At 37.5% G+C, this 25,273-nt stretch overlaps 1 protein-coding gene across 1 annotated transcript in view; it reads left to right on the forward strand.

Annotated features, from left to right (window-relative positions):
- Positions 1 to 25,273, forward strand: part of arhgap10 (Rho GTPase activating protein 10) — a 73,535-nt gene that overhangs the window by 33,488 nt on the left and 14,774 nt on the right. Inside the window, 10 exon segments of the mRNA XM_030145081.1 lie at positions 1,551 to 1,632; positions 1,826 to 1,868; positions 1,989 to 2,057; positions 2,571 to 2,645; positions 7,920 to 8,004; positions 11,741 to 11,799; positions 14,026 to 14,131; positions 15,915 to 16,074; positions 18,411 to 18,552; positions 23,950 to 24,115. Of these exon segments, the coding sequence (XP_030000941.1) occupies positions 1,551 to 1,632; positions 1,826 to 1,868; positions 1,989 to 2,057; positions 2,571 to 2,645; positions 7,920 to 8,004; positions 11,741 to 11,799; positions 14,026 to 14,131; positions 15,915 to 16,074; positions 18,411 to 18,552; positions 23,950 to 24,115 (987 nt within the window).

Raw genomic sequence — 25,273 nt, forward strand, 5'->3', positions numbered from 1 at the left:
CCATGGGATGCAGAATTGTGATGTTTGTCGCATCTCAATGATGTAAAGGTCAGATAAATACGACCTGGCCATTCAGTCTGAACTTGCGTTACAAAATATCGGATATGTATTGGATTTAGGACCACATATGGAAGTGGCCTGGGTCGGATTTGAAAAAATCAGATTTGTGCTGTTCAAACTGTCTTTAACGGATCGGATACAGGTCACATATAGACAAAAAAAATTGGATTTGGGCCACATTTGCCTGCAGTCTGAACATAGCCGAAGAAAGCAGTGTTCTTCCATCATTATGTGGGTGATACTCAACTGCATGTTTGTGCTGAAGCAAATAAAACTGCATTTGCAAACTCTATCACTGCTGCTACTGCTGCTGCTGCTGCTTCTACTGCTGCTGCTGTTGTTGTTGCTACTGGCAATAAATGAATGATTAAATAAATGAGCAGTAATTTCTAGGGCAACCCTCAACCTAGATGACCAGTAGTCATGAGTTCATGTTTATTGAATTCATTTGCTATGAAAATAATTTGAATTTCTCAATAAAGAGAAACAATTTCAAGTAACATTGTAACACTGCTATATCAAAGATAAAAGAAGACTGTATTATATGTATTGTAAAATGCATTTTACATATTATACAAAAGCTTCTTAAGGACTCTGGCATTAGCAAGTTGGTATTGATTCTGAATGACACATACCAATAAAACAAGGAGATTGAACATTTTGTTATTTTAGTACAACACATCATAACACATAGTGGGTACAACCTATGGAAAGAAATGCACACGCAATGAAATGAACAGTAAGTCAGATAATTTAGTTCCCCAGTCCCCACAAATACTTGGATGAGCCTAATAGGAATATTTATGTGCATTTTCCAACAATAGAGTGTGAACTTTAGAACTGAGAGGAGACATAGGACATTAGTCCAGTTGAGCTTCCCTACACTGGTTCCTGTAACATTTAGAATTGATTTAACATGCCTATAATGGGCTATGAGACAGAGCTTCATGGTAAACTCCCTTCTAACTATTTGCCTTCAGGAACACTGTGATTATCTGCTGCATCTTTATTAGAGATTCCCAGCCAAAAGAGAATGAGGGATGTAGCCTGTGTAAATTATTCTCCAACTCCTGTGGAACGCATTACCCTCAAAAATCAAAGAAACCAGCTTGCTAAGTGGTTTTTAATATAAATCTAAAAGCTTATCTCTTTACTTGCTTTGGCACTCCTGATACTCTTTCTCTTTTTGCTCATCTTTTACAATGTTTTATGTTACTTGATTTTGTTTTGTTATGCCCATTCTAATTTCATTCTTATTTTTATAAGTTTTTCCTATTCTTATAAAGGGGGTTTATTTTTAATCTTATGTCAAATTAATTAGGAGGTTCTATTCCTGTTTTTATTTACTTCAGTCAGTTTCAAGTGATGCATTGTTGCATCTAATTCCTTTATTGAAAAGCACTTTCAGCTGCATTTCTTTTCTTATTACTATATATAAAACAAAATTTCTCTTATTTGATATTGATGCTGATGTGTTGTCTTTCTCTTAGGCCAGGGACAGTACTCACAGTACAGGCTCTTTCAGAAGATGACCAAAAGTTTTGGATGCAGGCAATGGGTGGGAAGGAACCTGTGAGTCACCCTTAAATATTATGTCATCATCAACAGTTTCACTCCCTCTTATGTAAACGTACTGCATGTTGTTAAGTTGCCTCTGTACAGTAAATACAGTATACCTCTTTATATACTAAAGTGCAACATTAATATACAACAATAACATACAACACAAAGATGTTTTATTTTGCTTTTTTGTTTCATTTAACAGATTGGACACTATCTTGGGAGAACTTATTCTAAAGAAAGAGGAAGTAAGTAACTGTTACTGTAACCATGCAAACACTTAAAGCTGAAAACAAAATAAACCTCTTGTGAGAGCAGTGCATCATAGTGATTCTGTCGTAATATTTTCTACTTCCTTCACTCTACAGTTGATGCCCAGCTTGATGATGTGGGCTTGAGTTTTGTGAAGAACTCCATCAATGCCATAGAGAAGAGAGGTAAGCTTTGGATTCTGAAAAAGCGCAATATTTTTATCAGCATCCAGAGTTTCTTAATTAGAGGAATCGCAACATGAAAATGTGACATAAGTGTAATGTCTTTATGTGTCCACAAGGGGGCAGACTTGCTCCACATATTGACACATAAGGATGATTTGGGTGCAGGCGCTGTAAGCAGAATTAATAGTAGACAACGCTTATGGCATCAGCCTTATGCCTTTTGGGTTTTATAGCTTTCTATTAGCTCTATTAATTTGCTCCAGTCTGTACAAGCTCAGCTCTTCTGTTTTCATAAAATATTAATGAAATAGTTTTGGATTTGAACAAGACCTTAATGCAATAGCAAAGCAGATATATTGTGTTGTGTATTTGTAAAGTCCTGTTGATGTTCTTTGTTATACCTCATATTTTTTGAGTTTGTTTTGTTTGTATTGTTTGCAATATGTGTTAAGTTTGTAATCTCTTTATTAAGAATGTAGCTTAACAAAAAAAAATGTCATTATTACTTGTCAGGTATTAATGACCAAGGATTGTACAGAGTGGTTGGGGTAAGCTCCAAGGTCCAGAAGCTTCTCTCATTAATGATTGGTAAGTGAGGGCTCGCTTTTTACTTTGTGCACTTGAAATGTGTTTGTACAGAAAGTTTCTAGTGAGCGCTGAATAGAAAAAAGTTGCAGTGTAATTTAAATTTTTATGCTACTGTACTATCTATGTGATACTCATTTGCCCCTGGTTAGTGAAATGTGCAGTCATAATGGGTGTTACTGTCGAGGCGATATTAAAAAGATAGTGTACGACAATCAGTGCATGACTCAGGCTATCAGAACATGTTCTGTTCTTCAAAGTGCAACAAGTGTCAGTGTGTATCTTTGGTATGCTGCTTTGCAGTTTTTCACCCAGCAGACCAGCAGACAGGGGTCCCTCTCATTCAAATCCTTGCACTTTTTGACTTTGGCTTCATTAACACATCACTAAGACGGTTTCTTATGTCACTGCGGCTGGTTAGTCTGCTGGTTCCCTGTCTTGATTTCCTTTCTGCCCTTTGACTTCTCTTGAATCCCTTCACTCAACTCCTTTTCGATAGAGCTTGTCCTCTGTCCTTTCCATTGCTCCTTGTCTGCTCTCTGGTTTCCTGCCGTCTCCAGCAGACACCGGCTCACTTTCAGCTCTGTGTTCAGAATGACAACAAACTCAGGCAGCCGCCAGCCTGTCTCAGCTTCCCCTCCAAAATCTCTCAGCCTCCCAACCTGCAGACTCATGCTGTAGACTCTTTTAAAAACACTCTACTGCAGCACACAAAGTTTTTAGGGTCTTGTTTATTGTACACAAAGCACTGATCTATTGGCGTCCATATGTTTTATTGTTTTATGAGTAGAGGAGATACTTCATTTAGCTAGTCTTCATGTGTCTTAGATTGTATCTGAAATTTCAGAGTACTTCTCCGGATTCACAATCACATTCACAAACACTTCATGTATACAATAGTTCAGGGTGTGTGGGTGAAGCCAGCTTTAAACCCCTGAAGAAAGACTTAGGATCCTCCCACTCCTCCTCCTTTTCATCTCTCACCCACTGACATGGCCAGAGTCCAATGAGAGAGGACAGACTGATAGAAAACAATATGATGAGACTCCCATCATATTACAGTACAAACAAAGGAAGAGGCACCTATTAAATATCAGGCAACAATATATCAGGAAGAAGACTGTAAAAATGAGCCCCATTCTCTTTCTGACCTGTCTATTGCACAGTATGCGTTAGGGAAGTGTGTGGTGATGTGAATATACAGTTGATATAATAGTTGCTGAGCTAGACTTTTGTGTTCTATAGATATAATTGCAAAGAGAAGGAAATATAAAGTATGCTGTAATATAAGATATTTCCTTAGAAAACTCAATTCATGTCTCATTTTAATGGCTGACGAGTGCAGTTAGGAATCCAAACATCATTCTGTTAAAGGACTTGGCATTTACTGGCAAATTTTCATTACGGATTGTTAAAATATGATGTGGTTAGAGATTTATTAGCTTTAGTGTCAGTTACAGTTGCTCAAGTTACAAGGAACACGTTTTCTCTTTGTCACATGCACCTGTATTGTCAATGGCCCGGTTTAGTTTGAGGTTCACACCACTGAGATGGCCATTCAGTTATGCAAGTTACACAGGTTCTGTAGAGGTAAGTCTCAGAAACAAGAATTGATATTGCAACCAGAATGTTTGACTCAAATATTCATTCTTCAAATATTAAGAAAAATCCCTCTTTTGCTCCTCTCAAAAGAAATGTTAAGAACTGTTGTCCATGGACCTTGACTTTATACTCCAGATACCTACTGTATTCTATGGTTGGGTTCAATCAAAAAGGATTCATTATTATACGTGATGAAAACATGGTTTGACTTGATAAACTTAATTTGGCCAAGACAATAAACTGAAGTGTTTCATAAGCAACTGAAGATCAAACCTATTCACGAACTAGCAAATTATGTGACATTTTGTAAGGAATATAAAGCAGTTCAGAGTTATCAAATGTTTCCCTTTTAAACCAACAAGGTTCTGAGAGTATTAGATATTCAGTTCAATAACAGTTTTTGTCATAAAATTATCATTAGAATAGCTAAGTTAACCCAGGTATGTGCAGTCCAGTCCATACGGTCAGAAAACTTTTTAGTTGTGTGGTTCAGGAGGTAGAGCAGGCTGTCCAATAACCAAAGGGTTGGTGGTTCGAATCCCACTCTGCCTAGTCATGTGCCCTTGTGTCTGGGGCAAGACACTTCACCCACCTTGACTCCAGTGTCACTCACACTGATGTATGAATGTGCATAACTGTTTCAGTGGTGGGTTGGAGGGGCCTGTAGAAGCCAATAATGTGATAAATCTGCCATTTATAAAATGTAATAGGCCAGTAACATAATACTGGCCATAACGTAATAAAAGTCCTGAACTGATAATGTAATAACTTTTGGGCTACTAACATATTAAGTTATTATTACGTTATTGGCCTGGTAAAAAAAAAATAAAAAAATTCTTTGCAAATATATAAACTGTAGCCAATAATAATGTAATGTAATAACTTTTGGCTAATAACATAATAACTTATTACGTTACTGACCTGGTAAAAAAAAATTCTTTGCAAATGTAATGACCAGCCAATAACGTAAGAAATTATTACATTATTGGTTGGTTCTCAAATGTCACAGTAATGTTGGTCCATAAATATAAGATGGGTGTGTTTTAAAGGGGGCGGGGTTAGGGTATAAATTACGTAATAAATTATTACATTAGTAGCCAAAACTTATTATGTTATCGGTTCAGGACTTTTATTACGTTATTGGCCATTATTACGTTATTGGCCTATTACATTTTAAAAGTGGCAAATTTATTACGTTATCATTTGTTATTACGTTATCATTTGTTATTACGTTATCGGTCATTAATACTTATTGGCCTCTATGCTTCGCATGAATTGGCAGTCACGCTTCTGACAGCCTCCACCAGAGCAGCTGTGGCTACAAACGTAGTTTACCACCACCAGAGTGAATGCAAGAGCAAATGAATAATGGATCACTCTGTAAAGCGCTTTGGGTGCCTTGAAAGAGCTATAGAAATCTAATCCATTATTATTATTGTTATTATTATTGTTATTAGTTCTGTTACCATATGTTTTACTCCAACATATCACCTACACTTATCTTTGCATGCAACAAATATAAAATGTGACTGAACTGCATAACATAAATATCAAACTCAAATACATCTTATATGCTTAGCATCTGTTCAATTCCACCACAGTAGTTCTTAAACACTTTCTTCTAAATACTGTATGTTTGCAGACCAGTTCTTGTAGATGAGTGCATGGTCTTACTGGGTTGCAGGTATGTAGTTGTCTCTTTCTAACATTGCTAAGACATTTAGTTATAGGCTGCCAGTCATTATTACCTCCTGCAAACTGCATACCTTCAGTTTTAACGACTTTGTGTTTTCATGGTTTCACAAAGGCAATTCTTTTTTTTTTTTTTTTTTTAATGGGTGTAAGGTTGATCATTTCTAGCTCACCAGCTGATGGCCATGAGATAATGTTACGGTGCTGTGTCCGGTGTCATCTTCGTTGTCACTGTCTTCGTCCTCGTCTTCGTTATCAATTTCTTCAAACATCTTCTCAGACGGCACTACTAGTTGGATTCATGCCAAATTTTATATTTTATTTTATATGTAGCTTCCTTGGGACAATGTCTACAAAGTTTTTCACAGTTGTTCACAATGTTCACAGTTTTGACAAATTCACATTTTTGAAGTTTTGATGAATTTTTGTAATGTAAAAAATTTGCCTTTACTTATAATGGTCCCTAGTTTGATGGCTTATAACATGGAAATGGTTAGTGATATCAATATGGTCACTATTGAGCACTGATAGGAAGTCATATATGGACTTTCATTTGGGTCCATGATCTTTGACCTTGATTGACTTTGTAGGTTCAAACTCAGGGTCACCAATATCTAGAGTTCAACAGTCTTCTCCAAAACTACTGATCGGATTCATTTAGAAAAATTTTATGTAGCTTCCTTGGTACAGTGTCGATAACATTTGCTCACAATTTTGACAAATTTAGATTTTTGAATTTTTTTTTACAAATTTTTAGAATATTAAACATTTGCCTTTACTTATAATGGCCCATAGTTTGATGGCTTAACATATTGAGCTCTGATAAGAAGTCATATATGGACTTTCATTTAACTTGTTGAGTTATCTGCCAGTGAAAGTTCCACCCACTTCTATTGGGAGATTGATCTACTGTATCAAGACCACAGTACTGAACAGCAGAATTTGACAAACTCGCAAATTTAAATTGTTATTGAATCTTGATAGAACATGCCGATGGGCTACAGGACTACTGGTCCTTTTATTCTGTTCCAAAGATGTCATGAGACTTGCAGTTCCACTTCTGGCCTTTATACCGCAGTCATAACACGGCGCAGTATTCGTATAATTAATGTTGATAATAAATAGGAATTAAACTAGAAGAATACGTTTAAACTTAACATTGCTTTTTCATCCTCATTGGTGTAGTCCAAGAGTTTTTGTTTTTTTTTCCTGCACCTGTGTTTTTCTGACCTACAGTAACCAAGTCAAGCCAGTTTGTGCTACAGAGCCTCTACAGACATCATCGATCTCACACACACACACACACACACACACACACACACACACACACACACACACACACACACACACACACCAGACCCACAGAAACTCACCTTTGGCTACAAACACTCCACAAAAACATTTGCCTTCAGAAGTTGATATTGGACAAGCCATTTTGTGGAGAAACACACAATCCCAGAACCAACCACATACCACCCACAATCTAAAAGCCTCTGCTGTGGCTTTGCTTCCATCCTCCTTGTACATATGCCTGAGTCAAAACACTTCACTTACACGTTGCACTTCCAGATCCTCTGTAATTCATCAGAGGTTACTTAAGGTATGACTAAAGCCCCCATGAATGTTCAGCACAACACAGCCGTGGAGTCCCTGTGGAGCCAGTGAAGTAGTAAGGGATTAATTAAACTTGTAATGAGTATAGAAGCAGCAGCCTTCTACAGAAGCTGTAACTTCCTTCCATATCCACTGGGGCTAGACTCGACCCCCCCAAGGCTAGTAGCACTGCTTTTATCCTCATATGGCTAATTACAAGTTACATATTTATATTACATATTTGGACTTTCTAGGCTGCCCTTCTAATCACCCAATCCTTGATGGCACACTTTAATGATGTGAAAAGAACCCTGATTTGTTTTTGTTTGTTACTTTTTCAGTCAATTGATTTTCCAGTGAACATATGTTTCATGTTTACGATTCATTCAGATGAGAAGAGCAATGATGTCGATCTATCTGCCAGTGAAGACTGGGATGTTAAGACAATAACAAGTGCACTGAAGCTTTATCTGAGGTAAGAATCAGCGTGATGAAATAATATAAAGTAAATGCACATACAAATACACAAGAATCTACAAAACTCTGTGTCTATACATTGGGAATTATAATGAAATGTAAGATGGATGGATGGATGGATGATGCACTGTAATAAAGAAAAAAAGTTTTGGTACGTTTCTGAGTCTCACCACCCACTTGTTAATCTTATGTTTTGATCATTTTAATTCTCAAAGATATCATCAAAAAGGCATATTTGGTTGATCTTGTACCCTTGAAGACATTTTGGGACCCTGTTTTGTAATTTGATGTAAAGCCTGGAGTGCATTTAAACATCCTTAGCTCAGAGATGCAAATGCATATTTGATTAGTTTGTTTAATCTTTGAAACTATCAAACTGTATTTTTCTGAGTTGCAGTATACTGTACAGAAGCAAGTCAAGTTTTGATGACCCCAGTGGTTAATGGATTTTTTTTTTTTTTTTTTTTTTGCCCGTCTCCCTCAGATACAACAGAGCTTCTTTGTTGACTTGAATATGAAACATCTCATCCACTGTCAGCTCCATCTCTTACAAAAGTGCTACAGAGTTAATTATGCAAAGTGCCTTAGTATAATTAACTCCTTGCAAGGTCATATTGCTTACCGTACGCCTGCTTTGCATTTACCAACTCCTGTCAGGTTGAGGAATAGTGTGGGTGAAGGCCAAAGACTAAAAATGTCATCTGGCTGCAAGAATGTGAAGCAGATTCATTTAAATGCCAATTTTATTTATATATGTATATGTGTGCGTGTGTGTGTGTATACTGTATGTACACTATATGTAATATATAACTGTTTTGACCGAAACACATGTTTATTTCCTGATTACAGTACGTCCTTGTTTATAAGTAATTAAGTGGTTAGCAGTTTGACAGTACTTAATGAGGTGAGGTAACCACAACGGAATAAGATACTATTCTGTTTAAAATTTAAGACTTTATTTAATTGTATTTTTCTGTCCTAAGTAGAGAAACCCTTTTATTTTTGGGAATGTCCTTACTGCTCTCTTTACTTCATATAAAAATATTAATTGGATTTATTTATGTGAAGTAAAAAGATCAAATAAGAAATGGATTATTATAAAATTTAGAGAATTTTCGTCCATGTCCTTAATAACTTTAGGACCCATCAGTTGGTCTTAATTTTAATAAATCTTCGAATTTATGATTTTTTATATTGAATTGATATTCAGTAATATCAAGGGCAAAGTCTTTAGTCATTGGTGCAGCCAGGTGCCTAAAAATAAAGTTGAAAAGAAATGGGGAAATTATTCTCCTTTATTTGAAAAACTATATCTAATAAGCATGGAATCTTAGTGCAAAAGCTGTTTGGTGCTGATATTCATAAGCATTTAGAGCCTGTGGAGACACACTTGTCGTTTCAGCTGTTGTGCGATACTGCAGTTAACTGAACATCAGTGCTAATGATCGTACTGAATTACATTAATGGCTGTAACCTATTTTGATGGACATTTCAGTAGACCGTTTTATAGACACAAAATTCTAGAGAAGCAAAACGCAGGAAAGTTGGCTTGTCATTGGGATGGCTCTCACTGTGTGTGTGTGTGTGTGTGTGTGTGTGTGTGTGAGAGAGAGAATCTCTGCTAATTAAATAAACACAATATGAAGTTTCTAAAGCAATGTAAAGTGTGAGGACACTGTATTGGTATTATTATACCACCTTTCCACTACGTGGTACTGGCTCGACTCGATTCGACTCAGCCTTTTGGCATTTCCATTACGTAAAAGGACCTGGAATCTGGTCCCTGATACTAGTTTTTTGGTATCTACTTTGCTGAGGTTCCAAGAGATACTAAAATGTGATGTATAAACACTGCAGACCACTGATTGGTAAAAGAGTTGTCTCTGCGTCTTTGCATTATCAATGTGCGGCAACCCACCATTTAAAAAAAACAAACAAACAAACAAAAAAAAAACAGATGCCGAAGTTTACAGTAAATATACCAGTAAATTAATCCAGATGATGGCAGCCCGCAAAACTACACAGTGACTGACAAAAAAAATTCAGCGTTAGCTTTATGGAGCAACACGCAATGAGTGAGTTTATCAGCAACTCTCTGATTAGACGTCATGGAAGTTCTGTACCTCATCGCTATGACATCCAGGTACTCTAAAGTCGGTAGTATCCTGTAATGTAAACGGTCTCCAGGAATAGTACCTGGTACCCAAGTTGAGTCGAGCCAGTTCTGTGTAGTGGAAACGGGGCATTAGTGGTCCCAGTCTTTTTTTGTGGTGTTGTCCCTTAGTTTCTTTACAGACCATTTAAAGCTATACCTATTGATCTGGCATGTTGCACAGCACTTAAAGTTAAAAATTTGAACATGCCTGCCTCCCTCCAAAGTCCCGCCCACTTCCCCTTGCCTGACCTCTGACTCTCACCTCCTCCCCTTACGCAATTAACACAGATGTTAGCTAGCCAGCATTATCTATTAGCTGGCAAAGTCCTCTAGCAATGTGCTGAACTATCTCTGCTTACTGTGCAATCAACACAGTCAAATGCAACCCTGGAGTTGAGTTTGAGAACAGGCTTAATGAAACTTCATAATAAACACTGAGCCTGCTGCAAGCACTGACGCTAATGTCATTACACTGTCCATAACGCCATGGCTAAATCTAAAGCGATTGCTAATGCTACACGCTTGGTTTGTTTACACTAACGGTAAAGTTAACATTGATGCTAACGCTAATCTTTATTGCACAAATAACATAACATTACTTAACTATAGTATCTGGATGCTGTGTTATCACATCCAATGGTGTATTCTATGATTAGGCAAACTGAAAGTACCTGTCCAACAGAAACTCCACGACCATCTCATTGCTTTTCAGCTTCAGATGCAGCTGTTTTAACCTCCACAGTCACTCAGAGGCAGACCCGATGTATATGTGCATCTTGCCTCATGCCACATCGAGAATTCTGTTTTGGCCAGCCTTTTCTGCTACCATCTTTTTGTGCATCTTATTCTGTGTTTGAGCAGCTGGGGGTGGAAGTGGCAGCTCGCCTTGTTCAGTCATTGAAAGTTCTTCGCTGTTCCTTGAATCTTTCAAAGACCACTTTGCCACAGAGGCATGTGACTCCTAAGCGGTGACGGCAGCAAGAAACTGACGTGGGATGCGGCAACGGATAACAGACAGGAAGCTTGGCCAATCTTTTTAATCGGACCAAAAAAATGATTGGTCAGACTTTTATCAGAAATATATGAGAATTAAACATTTATGAATTTCAAAACCTGGTGGATTTCTTTTACATTTTAGTTTGCCACGCTTAGTAGGAGCATTTTAAGATTACAAAAGAAAAGTGTAAAAATGCCAGATCGTACAGTATAGCTTTAAGCTAACATTGCGCAGTCTTATTATTCTGTTATATTAAACCATACTGAGTGTTACTCTGACTTGTCTTTTGCTTTCTCTCTGGCCTGCTGGACTAAAGCAGGGTCACTCTCCTCTGTTTCCTCAGAGGCTAAGTGCCTTTGGCCACTGGCCAGCTGCAGTGTGAAAGTACCTTCAGATGAACTTGGTTATCTCAACGCATGCACCATCTAATTCCATCCCCTGGCCTGGCTACATTAATCATTCCTGTGTGCAGACCCTATAAAACAGTGTGCCGGCTATTTCTGTCCCCCCTCGCTCACTTTAACTCTCCTTCTCCATCCACCTCCCCCATCCGACTCTCTTTCTCTTGTTATCTCTCTGAAGGAGTCTTCCTGAGCCATTGATGACCTATGGACTTTACAAAGAGTTCATCAGCCCTGCAAGTAAGTTTGACCACCTCTTATACCACTACGTTCTACAGACCATATATAAATAAAAAAAAATGTATAAAAAAAAAAAGCATTAATGTAGTCTGTATGTCTGAAATACAATGCATGTTTAGGGCTTTGTGGTCTTCACTTATTTAAAACATGCACTTGAAGTTAAGAGTATTCAATTATATTTACCAACTTTTTTAGAGAGCATGTAAAAGTGATATTTGTATTTAAAGCATCCATCACTAAAAAGTCTGATTTGTATGTGTCATAAGATAATAAGGAATTGTCTTCCAACATCCAAATTTTCAAGAATGTTGTGTTTGTTCTGTATTTTTCTGTCTTTTTCAGAAATCTCTTACTCTTTTTTGTTAGTAATGCAGGGATACTCATCTTAATTTGCCCAGAGACACTTTTACATATTGACAGGGTGCCAGTTAATAACACAATGTCAGATAAATTAGAAAAATATTAAACCTTTAGGTGCCAGAGTTTTTTTGGGGTTTTTTCATATTCAATTTTCATATCAAGATTTTGAAAAGCTGTCTGTTTCTTTCAGTTATGTTGCTTGTTGCAATATTATGACTTTGGCGCTTAAAGGGTGAAAATTAATTGAACATGTTTATTGTCAAATGAACCAACTTATTGACTACATTAACTTCATGTAAGGACTGGCTCAGTTTTTTTAAAAGCTGAACCAGAAGTCCATTGACTAGTGCTTATTTCTAATGGCCCGTATGTGTGCATATTCATGATGATGACTTTAGTATTAAATTATTAAATAATGCTGCAGTAATTTGAGTATGACTACAGTGGTAGCTGGAGATTTTTTAGGAATGAATGTTGTATTGTTATTATTTTAGCATTGAATTATTTAAAATGCCATAATGAAAGAAGAATGGTGTATGAAAATTAGAAAAAATGATATATTTCCATGTTTTAAATAATATTTGTGGTCATTCAAGATTCCTAAGTTTCGTAAGTGCACTTGGATGCACCATGAGGTCTCTGGATGTGTCTGTTTGTTAAACACTGACACAGACAGTAGACGACAGAAGCAGCACTTCAATTCAAGACACCAAAGCACAGTAGAGATGATCATAATAATATAACATAATTTTTAATTCCATCACCGCTCTTTTGAGATTTAATCAGCAGACAGAAAATCTATGGTTTTAGTGTTTGGCAGGTGTTAACTGTCAATACTGTCATTTTGTTTTGACTGTGAATTAGAAAGTGGTTGGCAATCCAGTCCACCTTAATGGACCAGAAGCTTAGTGTCTATGCACTAATTTGTGTGTTAACTACTTAAAATATATGGCCAAATGTGTTGTTAAAGGTCAGGGCTTAAAGGTTTGAAATGATAAATGTCCATGTCGTTAAATGGTCCAGTGACCTTGAACAGCAAAAAGACTCAACATTTATTTGCCCACATAACATCATTTATGTACAAAATGTTTTTAAAGCAAGCCAAACTTGAATCATATTACAACAAGTGCTATAATTGGATCAGGTTGACATTTTTATCAGCCGCTCGCAATGCCCTCATAACGAGGGGGAAAAAATGGATTAGCAATGAATATTTTTTTGATGGATGACAGCATCCATAAGAAGCTTTTTCCACATTTTAAATCCTTGTCGTTCCCATAGTAATGATATTTTGTGAGTCTGTGTGTGTGCGTGTTTGTGTGTAGGCGGTCAGATGCCCATGTGTGAGGAAAATGTTTAAGAGATGATCTTGGGGGGAGGGGGGGTGTAACACAACCCTTTTATACGGTAGCGACAGTAACGTAAAGCTATCTCCTCTAACAGCATAGTACTCCCTGCTGCCAAATTCTGGGAGGCTTCAGACCATATATCACCATCACACCTCTTCTTCACTTATTTAAACTGGAATGTGATGCGGGTTATTGCCTCTGATGACGTGCCTTAAAGGTCCACCAACTTTCTCATTTTCTGATTTTTCAAAATGTGCTGTATTGGGGGTTTTGAAGTAAAAAATAAAATAAAATAAAAAGACACAATCCTTTTCCAGATGACTCTTTTCTGTTTCTTAACCTTTAACACTGTCTGCAAACTATTTAAATTAACAATATATGTAATGTAAAATCCCAAATGTCTGTCAAATGACTGTGCTTTAGTGTCAGACTGTTCTTGATATCGGCTCTTTGCCACCTAAGGATCATGGAGAAATCTTCGCAGTTTAATGTAAGTGCTTCTTCCCCGTTTGAACAGAGGGCGGTAGTCCAGAGTCTCGCATCCAAGCCGTCCACTGCCTGGTTCACCAACTACCAGAGAAGAATCGACAAGTCCTCGGGCTGCTTATGAAGCATCTGGCCAAGTGAGTGTTCATAGTTCCTTGGTCATAGTTCATCCAATCTCCACCCCCTCGCTCTAACTCTCTCTCTTTCTGTCAGTTCTCTCTCCCTGCTCTTCCTGTCTATCTCCTCGTTCTCACTCCACATGCTTTTTCTCTCTCTCTCTCCCTCACTCCCACTCTCTTCACTCCCCCTTCCCTGCTGTCACTCTATCTCTTCTCTGTCTACTCAGTGACTGCTGGGTAAGAAAATTGATGCCACTAGCATCTTAACATTATTATTTTTTTGTGCCATTTCTCGGGTGATTTTTTTTAGTATATATTTAAAGTGTTGAAGGAGCATTGTGTGGCCTGCCTTACCTGTTTAGCATGCTGTTCTGCAGCCCACCACTGAAGTCAAATGAAGTGGACCACTCAAATTAACCTCTCTCTTGAGATTACTTTATACACCCCTGGATGGACAGCTATTGTGCATCACTCCATTTGTAAGATTAGATAGAAGGAAAGATTTAAGAAATATTGTTAGCTAACATTACAAGGTGTTACCTCAGCAGGCTTTTTATAAACTAAATATGAGCAAATTGAAGATAAGTAAATAATCCCTCTTCCCTGAGGCAGTGAAAGTCTGGTGGATCTTATTTCATAGAAACCCTCTGCAGAATCAGGCTCTGGTAAAAAGGCAGCGCTATTGAAATTGAATTTGGATTATCCAGCGTGAAATTCTCCAGACTGGAGAGACTTGAATATTTTTCTGAAGTTGGCGTGTGTGCATGTCCTGCAGGGGAAAGAAGCAAAGCCAGAATTTCACACTCCTATCTGAAATGGTTTCAGAGATGTTATAAATGTGAGTTGTCACCAATGTTTTTGTCTTCAAAGGCATCCTTTGAAGCTATTTAAACTGTCTCTCTGCAGATGCACCGCATATCATCATATTTTGAGTGTGAAATCGTTTCACCTGTCCATAGAACTTTTTCTTTCTAAAGATTTCATCCTACTTTTTTGACCTCTTGAGATCCAGTTTGCTCTCATAATGATGTCCTGGCTTTAGATGGGATTTTTAAGAAATTTAATAAAATAGTGCTCATTCCTTGTGTTTATGTGTCATTTACAAGGATTCTTAATTGTTTCTACTGTGCATTATTATTATTATTAAAGTTAAGTTTTGGTGTTAATGGAACATATTTTATATTTTCATTCGTGTTTTATGCAAGCAAATATTTTATGTAATAGTACATAGAATGAATATGTTAAACTGTACAGACAGAACAATCAGTATGTAATGTGTAGAGTTGGATTACTGCTTACATCCATACATCTGTGATAAGTCTGGCAAAAGTGTTTCAACAGTTTCTCAACGCATTCCACATACTTTGACCAAGGAGTCATATGAAGAAATGTTATTAAGAAGCAGTGTCTTTGAAGCAGATTGATGAAGAGAGGGTAAAAAAGTAAACCATCAAGATTTTAGTATCACATTTTAGTCAAGGACTCTTTTTGGATTTAAGTTGTGTATTCTTATTTTGGCAGTGGGAATTATTAAAAGGGCCTATAGTAAATGCAGCTTCCTGTTGTAATTTATGCCAGAAGACTGTCACCTGAAATAGACTGCTTCTGCCAAAACTATAAAATTATTACAGTTTTACGACATTAAGAATTAACCTTTAAGGAAGTAGAGCAGAGACACGATTTTATGAGGCGGGAAAAGCTGGATCTTTTTTTATCATCTTTAAAAAACATCACTTAAGTTTAGTTAATTAGTTGACGTTGGCTGTCTGATGTAAGTATTTCTTGTTGCTTTTTCACTCAGTGTGGCAGCTCACAGTAAGCAGAATCTGATGACTGTGGCCAACCTGGGTGTGGTATTCGGTCCCACGTTAATGAGGCCACAGGAGGAGACTGTCGCTGCCATAATGGATCTTAAGTTCCAGAACATTGTGGTGGAGATCCTCATTGAACACAATGAAAAGGTAACACTCACAAGAGAGATTTAGCAGACACGCACGCAAACAACACTGTATTGACTGCACAATCACAAACTAATAGACCTGGAACTGAGCACTCACTGAAAAGTGGAAGTGTCTACTCATAGCATAGTGTCTTCCACTGGAAGTAATTACTACCTTGTCGGTAGAAATAGAGGAAAGATCTTTAAACTGTAAATTCTATTTTCAGCCAAAATGTCTTACTGCAGTGAGTCTGCTTATATGATTCATTCTTCCCTATGAATTATTCGTGGAATAAATCATAAATAAGAGGGATTTTACTGTATTTTCTTCTGACAGTCCAACATGAGCTGAGGTACACACAGCATCCTTATTTCAACCAACCTGGGTAGTGTGTAATTACTTGATACTGAAGGATAATGAATAGGAAAGCAACGTGTGAATGTTTATAATTCCTGCTCCCTCTGTATTTTGCTCCTCTAGTTTCAGTTTGGTAGTCTCTGTTAGAAAAGAAGTACTGTACACATGCTGTACCTGACATCAGAGTTGTACATGAGCAGAAAATGGGTCTGAATCAGGGTGAATATGATGCTTTTGTCTTCTTCAGATTCTGTTTATTAAGGCTGTTCAGACTGATATTCATTCGTGTAAAAAAAAAAAAAAAACTGTCTTTGAGTGTTGCAAAAATTGAAAAAAGATGACCCTAAATGGCTGTACGGGTAGTGTGTGTTCTATTCAGGTATGTACATATTGTATTTATTTCTTGTTCCACAAAACAGGAGAACTTAACCACTAAGATAATGAGCCGTGAACTACATTTAGCATAAACTTTTGGGACAGCATCCTTCACCCAGATATCGAGTCAGTATGATTTCCACATTTGAATCAGGCCAATAGGGGGAGCCCCAAGTGTTTGTACAGGGTTAACACCTGGCGCCTCTTCATTTTCAGGAGCCCGATTATACCGTAGATCAAAATATACATTTTATTATATTCAGAATGTCCTTTGCCTGCCTAAATACATTAATTTTGTTTATGAGTTCTTTCATAACCTGTAGTTCAGGGGATCATGTAATCTCAGAATGTCATTAATCGTTGTCAATCCTCACAGGGGGATAATTTTCCATGTCAAAAGAGAAAAAAGGTTTGAGATTAGTTTTCTAATCTGTTTGAAGCAGCACTGCACTCTGAGTTGAATTAGATGAAACCAGAAGCTTTTAGTGTTTTGTTTTTTTTCCCTGGCTTCATTAAATGTGGGTTGTGAATAATATCTCCACCCAAGCTCACAAATCTAAATGGGGTGTAAGAGAACACATGGTAAAAGTCAACAGAGTATATTAATGTGCTAAAACAGCAGCAACACCACAGTACATATGAAGCTAGTCTTAGAGACTACCTAGAGGTATCCAACACCGGCCAGGTGATAAAGGATGTAGTGTTAGAATGCAGCAAGAGCATTTTGGAAAGTACAGTGTGTTAGAGCAGGGGAAAAGTTGAGCAGACAGACAGGCATTAACTTCCCTCACAGCTGAGTCCCACTACAGACTGTTGATACCCCCAGATACCAACAGTAGACTCTGTTTTACATTCACCTCCATCTGCAGAGCGAGGCGAGAGGGAGAGAGAGAGAGGGAGGCAGCAGAAACTCTCAGCCATATCAGATTTCTCACTTTTTCTATCTGCCTTTCTCCTCCAAACTTTCTCTCTCATGCCCCCTCCTCCTCTGTGTCTGCCTCTCTGCCGTTCACACTCTCACTTTCTCTGCCACTTTTCTCTCTCTCTTCCCTCCCTCCTTCCCTCCCTCCCTTTCCCTACCTCCCTCCTCTTCTCGTCTGTGATCCTTTCTGAGACTCTGCTGAGACTTCCTCTCCTCTGCAGTCCTATTCTCTTTTAACTTCACATCTGAAGTTTATATGTAAACACGACCCGGTGTAAACACACTGCGCCAGTTGGCCAGCCCTCCTCCAGTCCAAACTCATGTTTATTTGACTCCCCACTCTTTCAGGGAGTGGGTCAGAGGCTCTGAGGAGACATGTCACCCTAACTTAGGCCCGAATTTTTCTGGACGGGATGTGATTTTTTTACAAGTTGAGCTGCTCTTGTTTGTTTTGGCGCAAACAAAATCTTTTCACATGCAGTTTTAAGGGCTAATCATTGAGCTTCTAAGTTTTCCCAGGGAATGCATGCTGTGGCTACAAATGGCCTTTTTCCATTCATCTACCAATACATTAAGCCTCTGAGTTTGAAAATCCCTCAGCTAAGGCAGGGTCAGCTGAGGACACACTGCTGCTTCACACTCACGGAGTATCTGCACTGTGCTTTTTCATCTTGGTAGAGACTTACTCACATTGTGCATTCAGATCTTTGCAGATGCTCCGGAGTCATGCCCTCTTTCACCTGCTGCCCCAGTATTCTCTGCTCCCACAAGGCAGTCCAAGAAGATGAGTCGACAGAATCGGCCCCTGGCTGTCTACAATCCACAAGCCCTCGACATCCAGTCTGGTAGGGAATGTACACACACTCACCTGTATGTTTGAGCACCTCTTACACTGGGATGTACCAGTAAAGATTATTATAAATAGCTTCTAATCAGTGTTAAGCAAAACTTGGTTTAGAATAAATCAATTAAACTAAGCACAATCTGAAAACAAATACAGTTTAAATAACCCACAAAATGCAGTTTAATTAATATGGACATGCTTGCTTGCTCAAATTAAAATAAGTAATTTCCCCTCCTTTAGGAAAAAAAAACAAAGAAAAAAACTTGTTGGGAGAAGTAATGGCCAAGTACTGTTTGACACTTGGTCCAATTGTTCAACTTCCTTGGTGAACCGGTATCTTGACAGAAATGCAGCAGCAATCTCAAATCTCAATTGGATTTTGTCTGTCTCTTAACTTTCTTCAAGGAACTTGATTATTTTGTTCAATCAATCTCAAAAACTTAATCCTCCTCAAGTCTAAGTTTTAAGTGAAAACTCAATCACATTTTAAATTGGAGTATAAAGGTTTGGTGCAACAGAAGTAAATTTTATCTATGTTTAAGGTAAAAACTGAACTGAAGTTTAAAGACAATTTCATTTTGAGCTAGTTTTAAAGTTTGGTGCAACTAATTTAAAGTTACACCATGATCTAATTCACTGCAAAAAGAAGGAATGTAAAGAAGTACAAAATACCTTGATCTGGGAACTGAGTCATATCAGAGACAACCCTGTAAAACATGTTTTCATTCAAATTTAAAGTTAGATATTTTTTCTTCTAAAGATGTTCCAGCTATTATTGAGCTCGATGTTTTTCTTAAGACTGAGATCACCTGCCCAATAGAACTGAGGTTTTATTGTAGTTTAAAGTTTTTATTAAAGTTTGCTATTTTTCAATGTTTTTTTTTTTTTTCTTTCATTTTACAGTGCCAAGACTATTATTCTTGATTTACATAAATATAACCAAGCAAAATATGCTTATATTGGAACATTTTCTGCTCGATATAATACTGTGGATATATATTTACATTGTATTGTATAAAACCCCTGATACAGTCAAAAGCTCATTCACAGTTAGTGATCAAATGGTAATGTTTTGCAGTTTTTAAGCTCTGGAAGTGGTGCAACTGATTCTTGAAAAGCTCTACACTCACATTGTCATTTAGTTTCAAAATGTTGGATGAATAATCTTTATGCATACTCGTGAAATAGTAATATGTTGTTAAATTAACAGCGGGGCAGAAATAGCCTTAAGGGGAAGATACGAGAACCTACTTCTTTTTTTTTTTTTTTTACCTGTAAACCTGCTGAGGTCTGTATTTACATGTATTTATTTAGTGATTCACTCATTTACATCTAATCTGCAACATCTTCCCTGACAAGAAGTACAGATCTCACCACCTCTTTGTAATCACTGATGTGCACCTTACCTCCAAACTGTAATACACTACAGATTTCTTGTTACTGTTATTTAAATGTAATTCCTTTCCTTACAATATTACTGTCTCAGAATTGTAACGTGTTACATGACTCCTGTATTATTTTTGAGTTACATACGTACTCTCGTCATAAATGGTGCATGCCCAGTAGAACCCCCCCCCCCACACACACACACACACACACACACACACACACACACACACACACACACACACTGCGAACTGCTAATCCTTACACTTGCATTTTTTTCAGCATTTTACGTGTTCAAACAGGGGCCATGGCGCAGAGGACGCAGGTAGATAATTCCGCAGTTGATAAAGAATTCTAACTAGTCATAGAAACATTATCTTACCTTGTCATTGCTGATCACAGGGATCATGCTAACTAGCTTCTTGAAAGCAGGATTAGGGTTAGTAATGGGCATACGTCCATCTCACAAAGTACTGTCTTCTGTCATCTTTACCCATTGGCTGAACACCAACAGGAAACAGAACTTTCCCGCCGCATTTTTGATTCCTTAAAGGAGTGATATTTTGCCTTTCTAAATGGAATTATGCATTTTAAAACATTTCCCTTTGGTCTACATAAACTGTAAATGCTATGCTTGGGCCTGAATTCTTCATTAATTCAACTTCACAGGTCCATCTTCAACCCTATTTTTGAGTAATGACTTGAGAAAGGTCATTTTGAACGCTGGCCTTATAAATGCACATGACCCCATCCCCTCCAAATTGTTGACTGTGCTGCTTTGTCCCATTCAGCCACTTGAGTTCATTGATACAACCAACAACTGAACATTTTAGGTAATCGGCTCGAAGTTTGGACATATTTTCAGTATGGACTACAACTGCTGCTGCTGATAAACAATGGCGTACTTGGATAAATGTCGTCAGAAGTCTCGACCTTATATGTGCAAATGTCGTGGCATAACTAGTTATAAAATGTAACAAATTAGGAAGGAATTGAAACGGGTTGTAGAAATCCACTAGATTTTTTGCCAGAATGAATATAAAGATGGCTTTGCAGCACCTGGAAGGTTCAAATTCAAACTGTTTGAACTATTAGGGTCCAAATACACAAATAAAAGTACCAAAAACTAATAAAATTAGGTTTAGCAAAATATGACTCCTTTAGGGTTTCACAGTCTTGCTGTTTTTTTTTTTTTTCAAGCAAATTATGTACGAAAAGTTGGTTGTAACACAAGCACGATTGAACATGTACCGAGTAAAATACTACTGGAAATTGATTAGTAATGCCTTATGATACTGCTTTAAAACAAAAAGTAATCTGTTACTGTAATGCATTACTTTTTTAATGTGTTACTCCCAACACTGTTCATAATATTTTGAAGAGAAGAGAGAGGAGAGATTTAGTATGGCTTCATCTACATTGCCTTTGTTTATGTCAACATGCTCAAAACTCATTTTTACCCTCAGCCCTCGCCACAGGGTATTGTCATCAGTTTGTCATCCGTCTGTCCGTCCGTCCATATGTGCAAAAACTTTGGCATGGGCTGAAGGCTGACGGTTTTCAAGTGCCGGCACGTTATGTTGTTTTTCTCTGAAGCTTGATGAAATTATAGTGAATGATAATAACCCCCGTCTGTGCATCAGGTTATCTAGTCCTCTAATAATTGAACCAGAACCAAACAGTTGAACTCTAGGAATTTGTGACGCAAAGCCAGCCAAATCCTTTGCCTTCTACAATACCACAGGACTCTAAATCTGCTTACCAGAGTACCTCTCTTTACCTCTCTTGCACCAGCTTTTTACCATGGAGTATTTTAATATGAGGGATAAGAGGCGTAATCCTTTATTAACCTTTGTGCGTTTTATATTTGTCCCAGATAATGCATTTAAAGTAAGTTGGGCAAAACAAAATTTAAGGATGATGATATGGGAAAGACAAATGAGTCGCTGCATGGACCTGATATCTCGACAGACTGTTGTACTTGTGGAGGTGTAACAAATATTATATAACATTTTTCATTCTGATTAACTTTGTTGGTGATCATTCATGGCATATCCCAGCCCCCCTTCAAAATAACCAGAGAAGTAATTAATCTGAATAACCCAAAAAACACCTTTAAGTGATGGTCTACATTTTACTTCACATGCGCTGGAGGCAGTATTTTATTTAAATGTTGTTGTTTGTTTGTTTTTTTTAAGTGGAGCTTATTACTTTGTTAGTATTTTAGAATTAGTGTCCTGCTTGTTCAGAAAAAATGGATGTGTCACTAAATACTAGAGTTTGAATTTGTGTATGTTTGCCTCCCAGAAGAACTGCACCAGAATAAACCTGACCACAGTCTTTGGCCAAATTTAAATGAATCACATGTCACAATGTGGTAATTTGACTTTGTATACAACAGTAACACCTATCACTGGTGTAAGTCCTAATGGCCCTCTTACATCCAAACCATTATCTGCTGGTGCAGTTAAAGCCTCAGTGATTGACAGTTTTTTGGCATCTTAAAGAGAGAGAGAGAGAGAGAGGGAGAGACTATGTTCAGACTGCAGGCAAATGTGGCCCAAATCCTTTTTTTTTTGCCCATATGTGACCTGTATCCAGTCTGTTAAAGACAGTTTGAACAGCACAAATCCAATTTTCACCAAATCTGACCCAGGCCACTCACATATGTGGTTCTAAATCCGATACATATCTCATGTTTTGCAATGCAACTTCTGTCTGAACCGCCAGGATGCATTTATCTGACCTTTTCGTCATTGAAATGCGACAAACATCACATTTCTGCATCCCAGGAGGAGAAGTGGCGGGAAAAACATACTTACTTTAATAAACAGTGCGTGCCTGCGTGATCACATGTTGCATCAGGACCTGTTTTGCGCATGCGGATCACTTCAGTGTCGCATTCAGTTCATACTCAAAACGGATAGATGTGAGCACACACCAAAAAAATTGGATTTCACCAAAAACTCTGAATTGTGCACTAAGACCCGCTGTCTAAATGTAGCCAGAGAGAGAGAGAGAGAGAGAAGAAGAAATGCAAACTGAATTTTTGTATTTTCAAAACCGGTTGTATTTTCTGATTTTGGCTTCTGCTGCTTTCATGATTCTTCAGAACATTAAGAATTACATTATACACCATATACACAATGCAATTTCTCAAATAGTGGCCCTTTATTTTTCTTAACCCTAACCCAACTGCAGAGAGAACCAGGCTGTAAATAGTTGCTTCTACTTTGCTTATATTCTTAAATTCAAAATTCAATTACTAACATTATTGATATGTTTTATGTGTTTTTGAATTATGATAAGAAATGTATTGTATCCATCTCTCTATATATAGGAATTTAAAATCAAGAATCACAATCATTTGAATGTTTAAGGCTCACTCCACTTAACTGTTGGTTTACTCTACAGTCCATTTTGACATTTCAGTTTTATTCTATTTTTAAACCTCTAACAAATCAATTATTGAGTGGCTGTATACTGCATGGCTTATTGCAGGCTATGAGAAGTATTCAGTAATTTACTCAGTTTAATTTAGCTTAGTTGTAATTAAATATAGATTTTAGGTTTAAATATTTTGGTGTGTGCTGGTAGGGGAAAAGGAAAGAAACAGTCCAAACACACTGCTTTTTTTTTCCCCCCAAATTAACAGTTGCCTCCATGCCTCTTCCATCTCCCAAAAGCAGGATCTTTGCTTGACAGTAAAACTGAACTAAAAGAGCTTGGATTCCCCAAGTGTTTCATAGGTTCCTGTCTATATCTGCAGAAGTCTTGTATTATTGTGAACAATACAAACCTGAATGTAAGACTCGCCTGTTTTGACAGCAGTTTGATGTATACGGTCCCCTGCTGATGCAGCCTTGCCTTATGTATTGATAAATTATTCACATGTGTTTTATCAGGCAATAAGCTATCATCAGTTAACAAAACTAGGCCAAATTTTTGACAGTGGAATAAAATATGTAATTTGCTAAAACAAACTGCTTGCTTTTTTTTTTTTTTGCTCTAGTGTCAGCGGTGGGGGATGGCTCCAACCTAGCTGCAGATGAGACATCAATGGGCAGCAATGAGTCTGTATCATCCCAGTCATCGTCAGCCTCGACCTCAGAGACGCCTACAGAGAAGAGCGACCATGCCCCGCTAAGCAGCAGCCTCAGCTCAGGCAGTACCTCCAGGTGTGTGCTTCACTTTGCTTACTGGAAAGTACCAAATCGATACGTGACTGTAACCACTTAAAATGCAGGCTGTGGAAGTGAGGCACGTAGATCCGCAGTAAACAAGTGAGAAATGCAATCCACATGGTTTTTATTTCTTAAATGTGGAACATGTGTATGACATGGATTTAAAATAGTATTGAATTTCAGGCAGGCGAGAACTGTCTGTGGAGCAGTGTACTTTTCATTGTAAAAGTAGAGTTTAATAGTCATAGCACACTTTTTGACCATTTCAGACAATTGTTTTGTATGACAAGCAGGTTCTGGGGTTTCTCCATCTCCTGCATGGTATAAACTCACACAGGTTGAGTTTCTAGTCGTGAGGCTTTACATTTTGACCCAATAGCCTTTTAATATCATTAGTTTTTTAGTAAGCTCAAATTCACAGATCATACATAAACACATCATAGAAATGTGACAACTGGTCACTTAAAAAAAAAAAAAAATCAGATATGTCCTTATGTGTTATTTTAATGAATAATAATAATGAATTGGATTTCTATAGCGCTTTTCAAGGAACCCAAAACACTTTACATTATTCTTTCGCTCTCACATTCACACTCTGGTGGTGGTAAACTACATTTGTAGCCACAGCTGCCCTGGGGGAGGCTCTCGGAACCGTGGCTGCTAATACACACCAAACGGCCATTCTGACCACCATTCATACACCAGTGTGAGTGACACTGGAGGCAAGGTGGGTCAAGTGTCTTGCCTAAGGACACAACACAGGAAAAAAACCTCATTAGGACAGAGTAGGATTCAAACCGCCAACCCTTTGGTTATTGGACAACCTGCTTTACCTCCTGAGCTATGGCCACCCCATTAAACATTAGACATTAAACATGGTATATGTGTTATATGCAGTGAGGCTTCATAGTCAACAACTGGTTAAGCCATTTTTAATCATAACCTGACTTAAGTTTGTCAATCAAGTTAAAAGTAATAATTATGTTTGACACCTAATGTTTGCAAATTGCAATACCATGTGATGTTAAGTAGAATGCAGTGATCTATAGTTGCTCAAAATTTCAATAACAGATTAGTTCAGGGTATAATTTGTTAAATTTAAATAGCTGTTTCTTCTGTCTTTCAGTCTGTTTTGGAATGGACTGTGCATTA

This window comes from Sphaeramia orbicularis, chromosome 1 (genome assembly GCF_902148855.1).
Source record: "Sphaeramia orbicularis chromosome 1, fSphaOr1.1, whole genome shotgun sequence".
NCBI lineage: Eukaryota > Metazoa > Chordata > Actinopteri > Kurtiformes > Apogonidae > Sphaeramia > Sphaeramia orbicularis.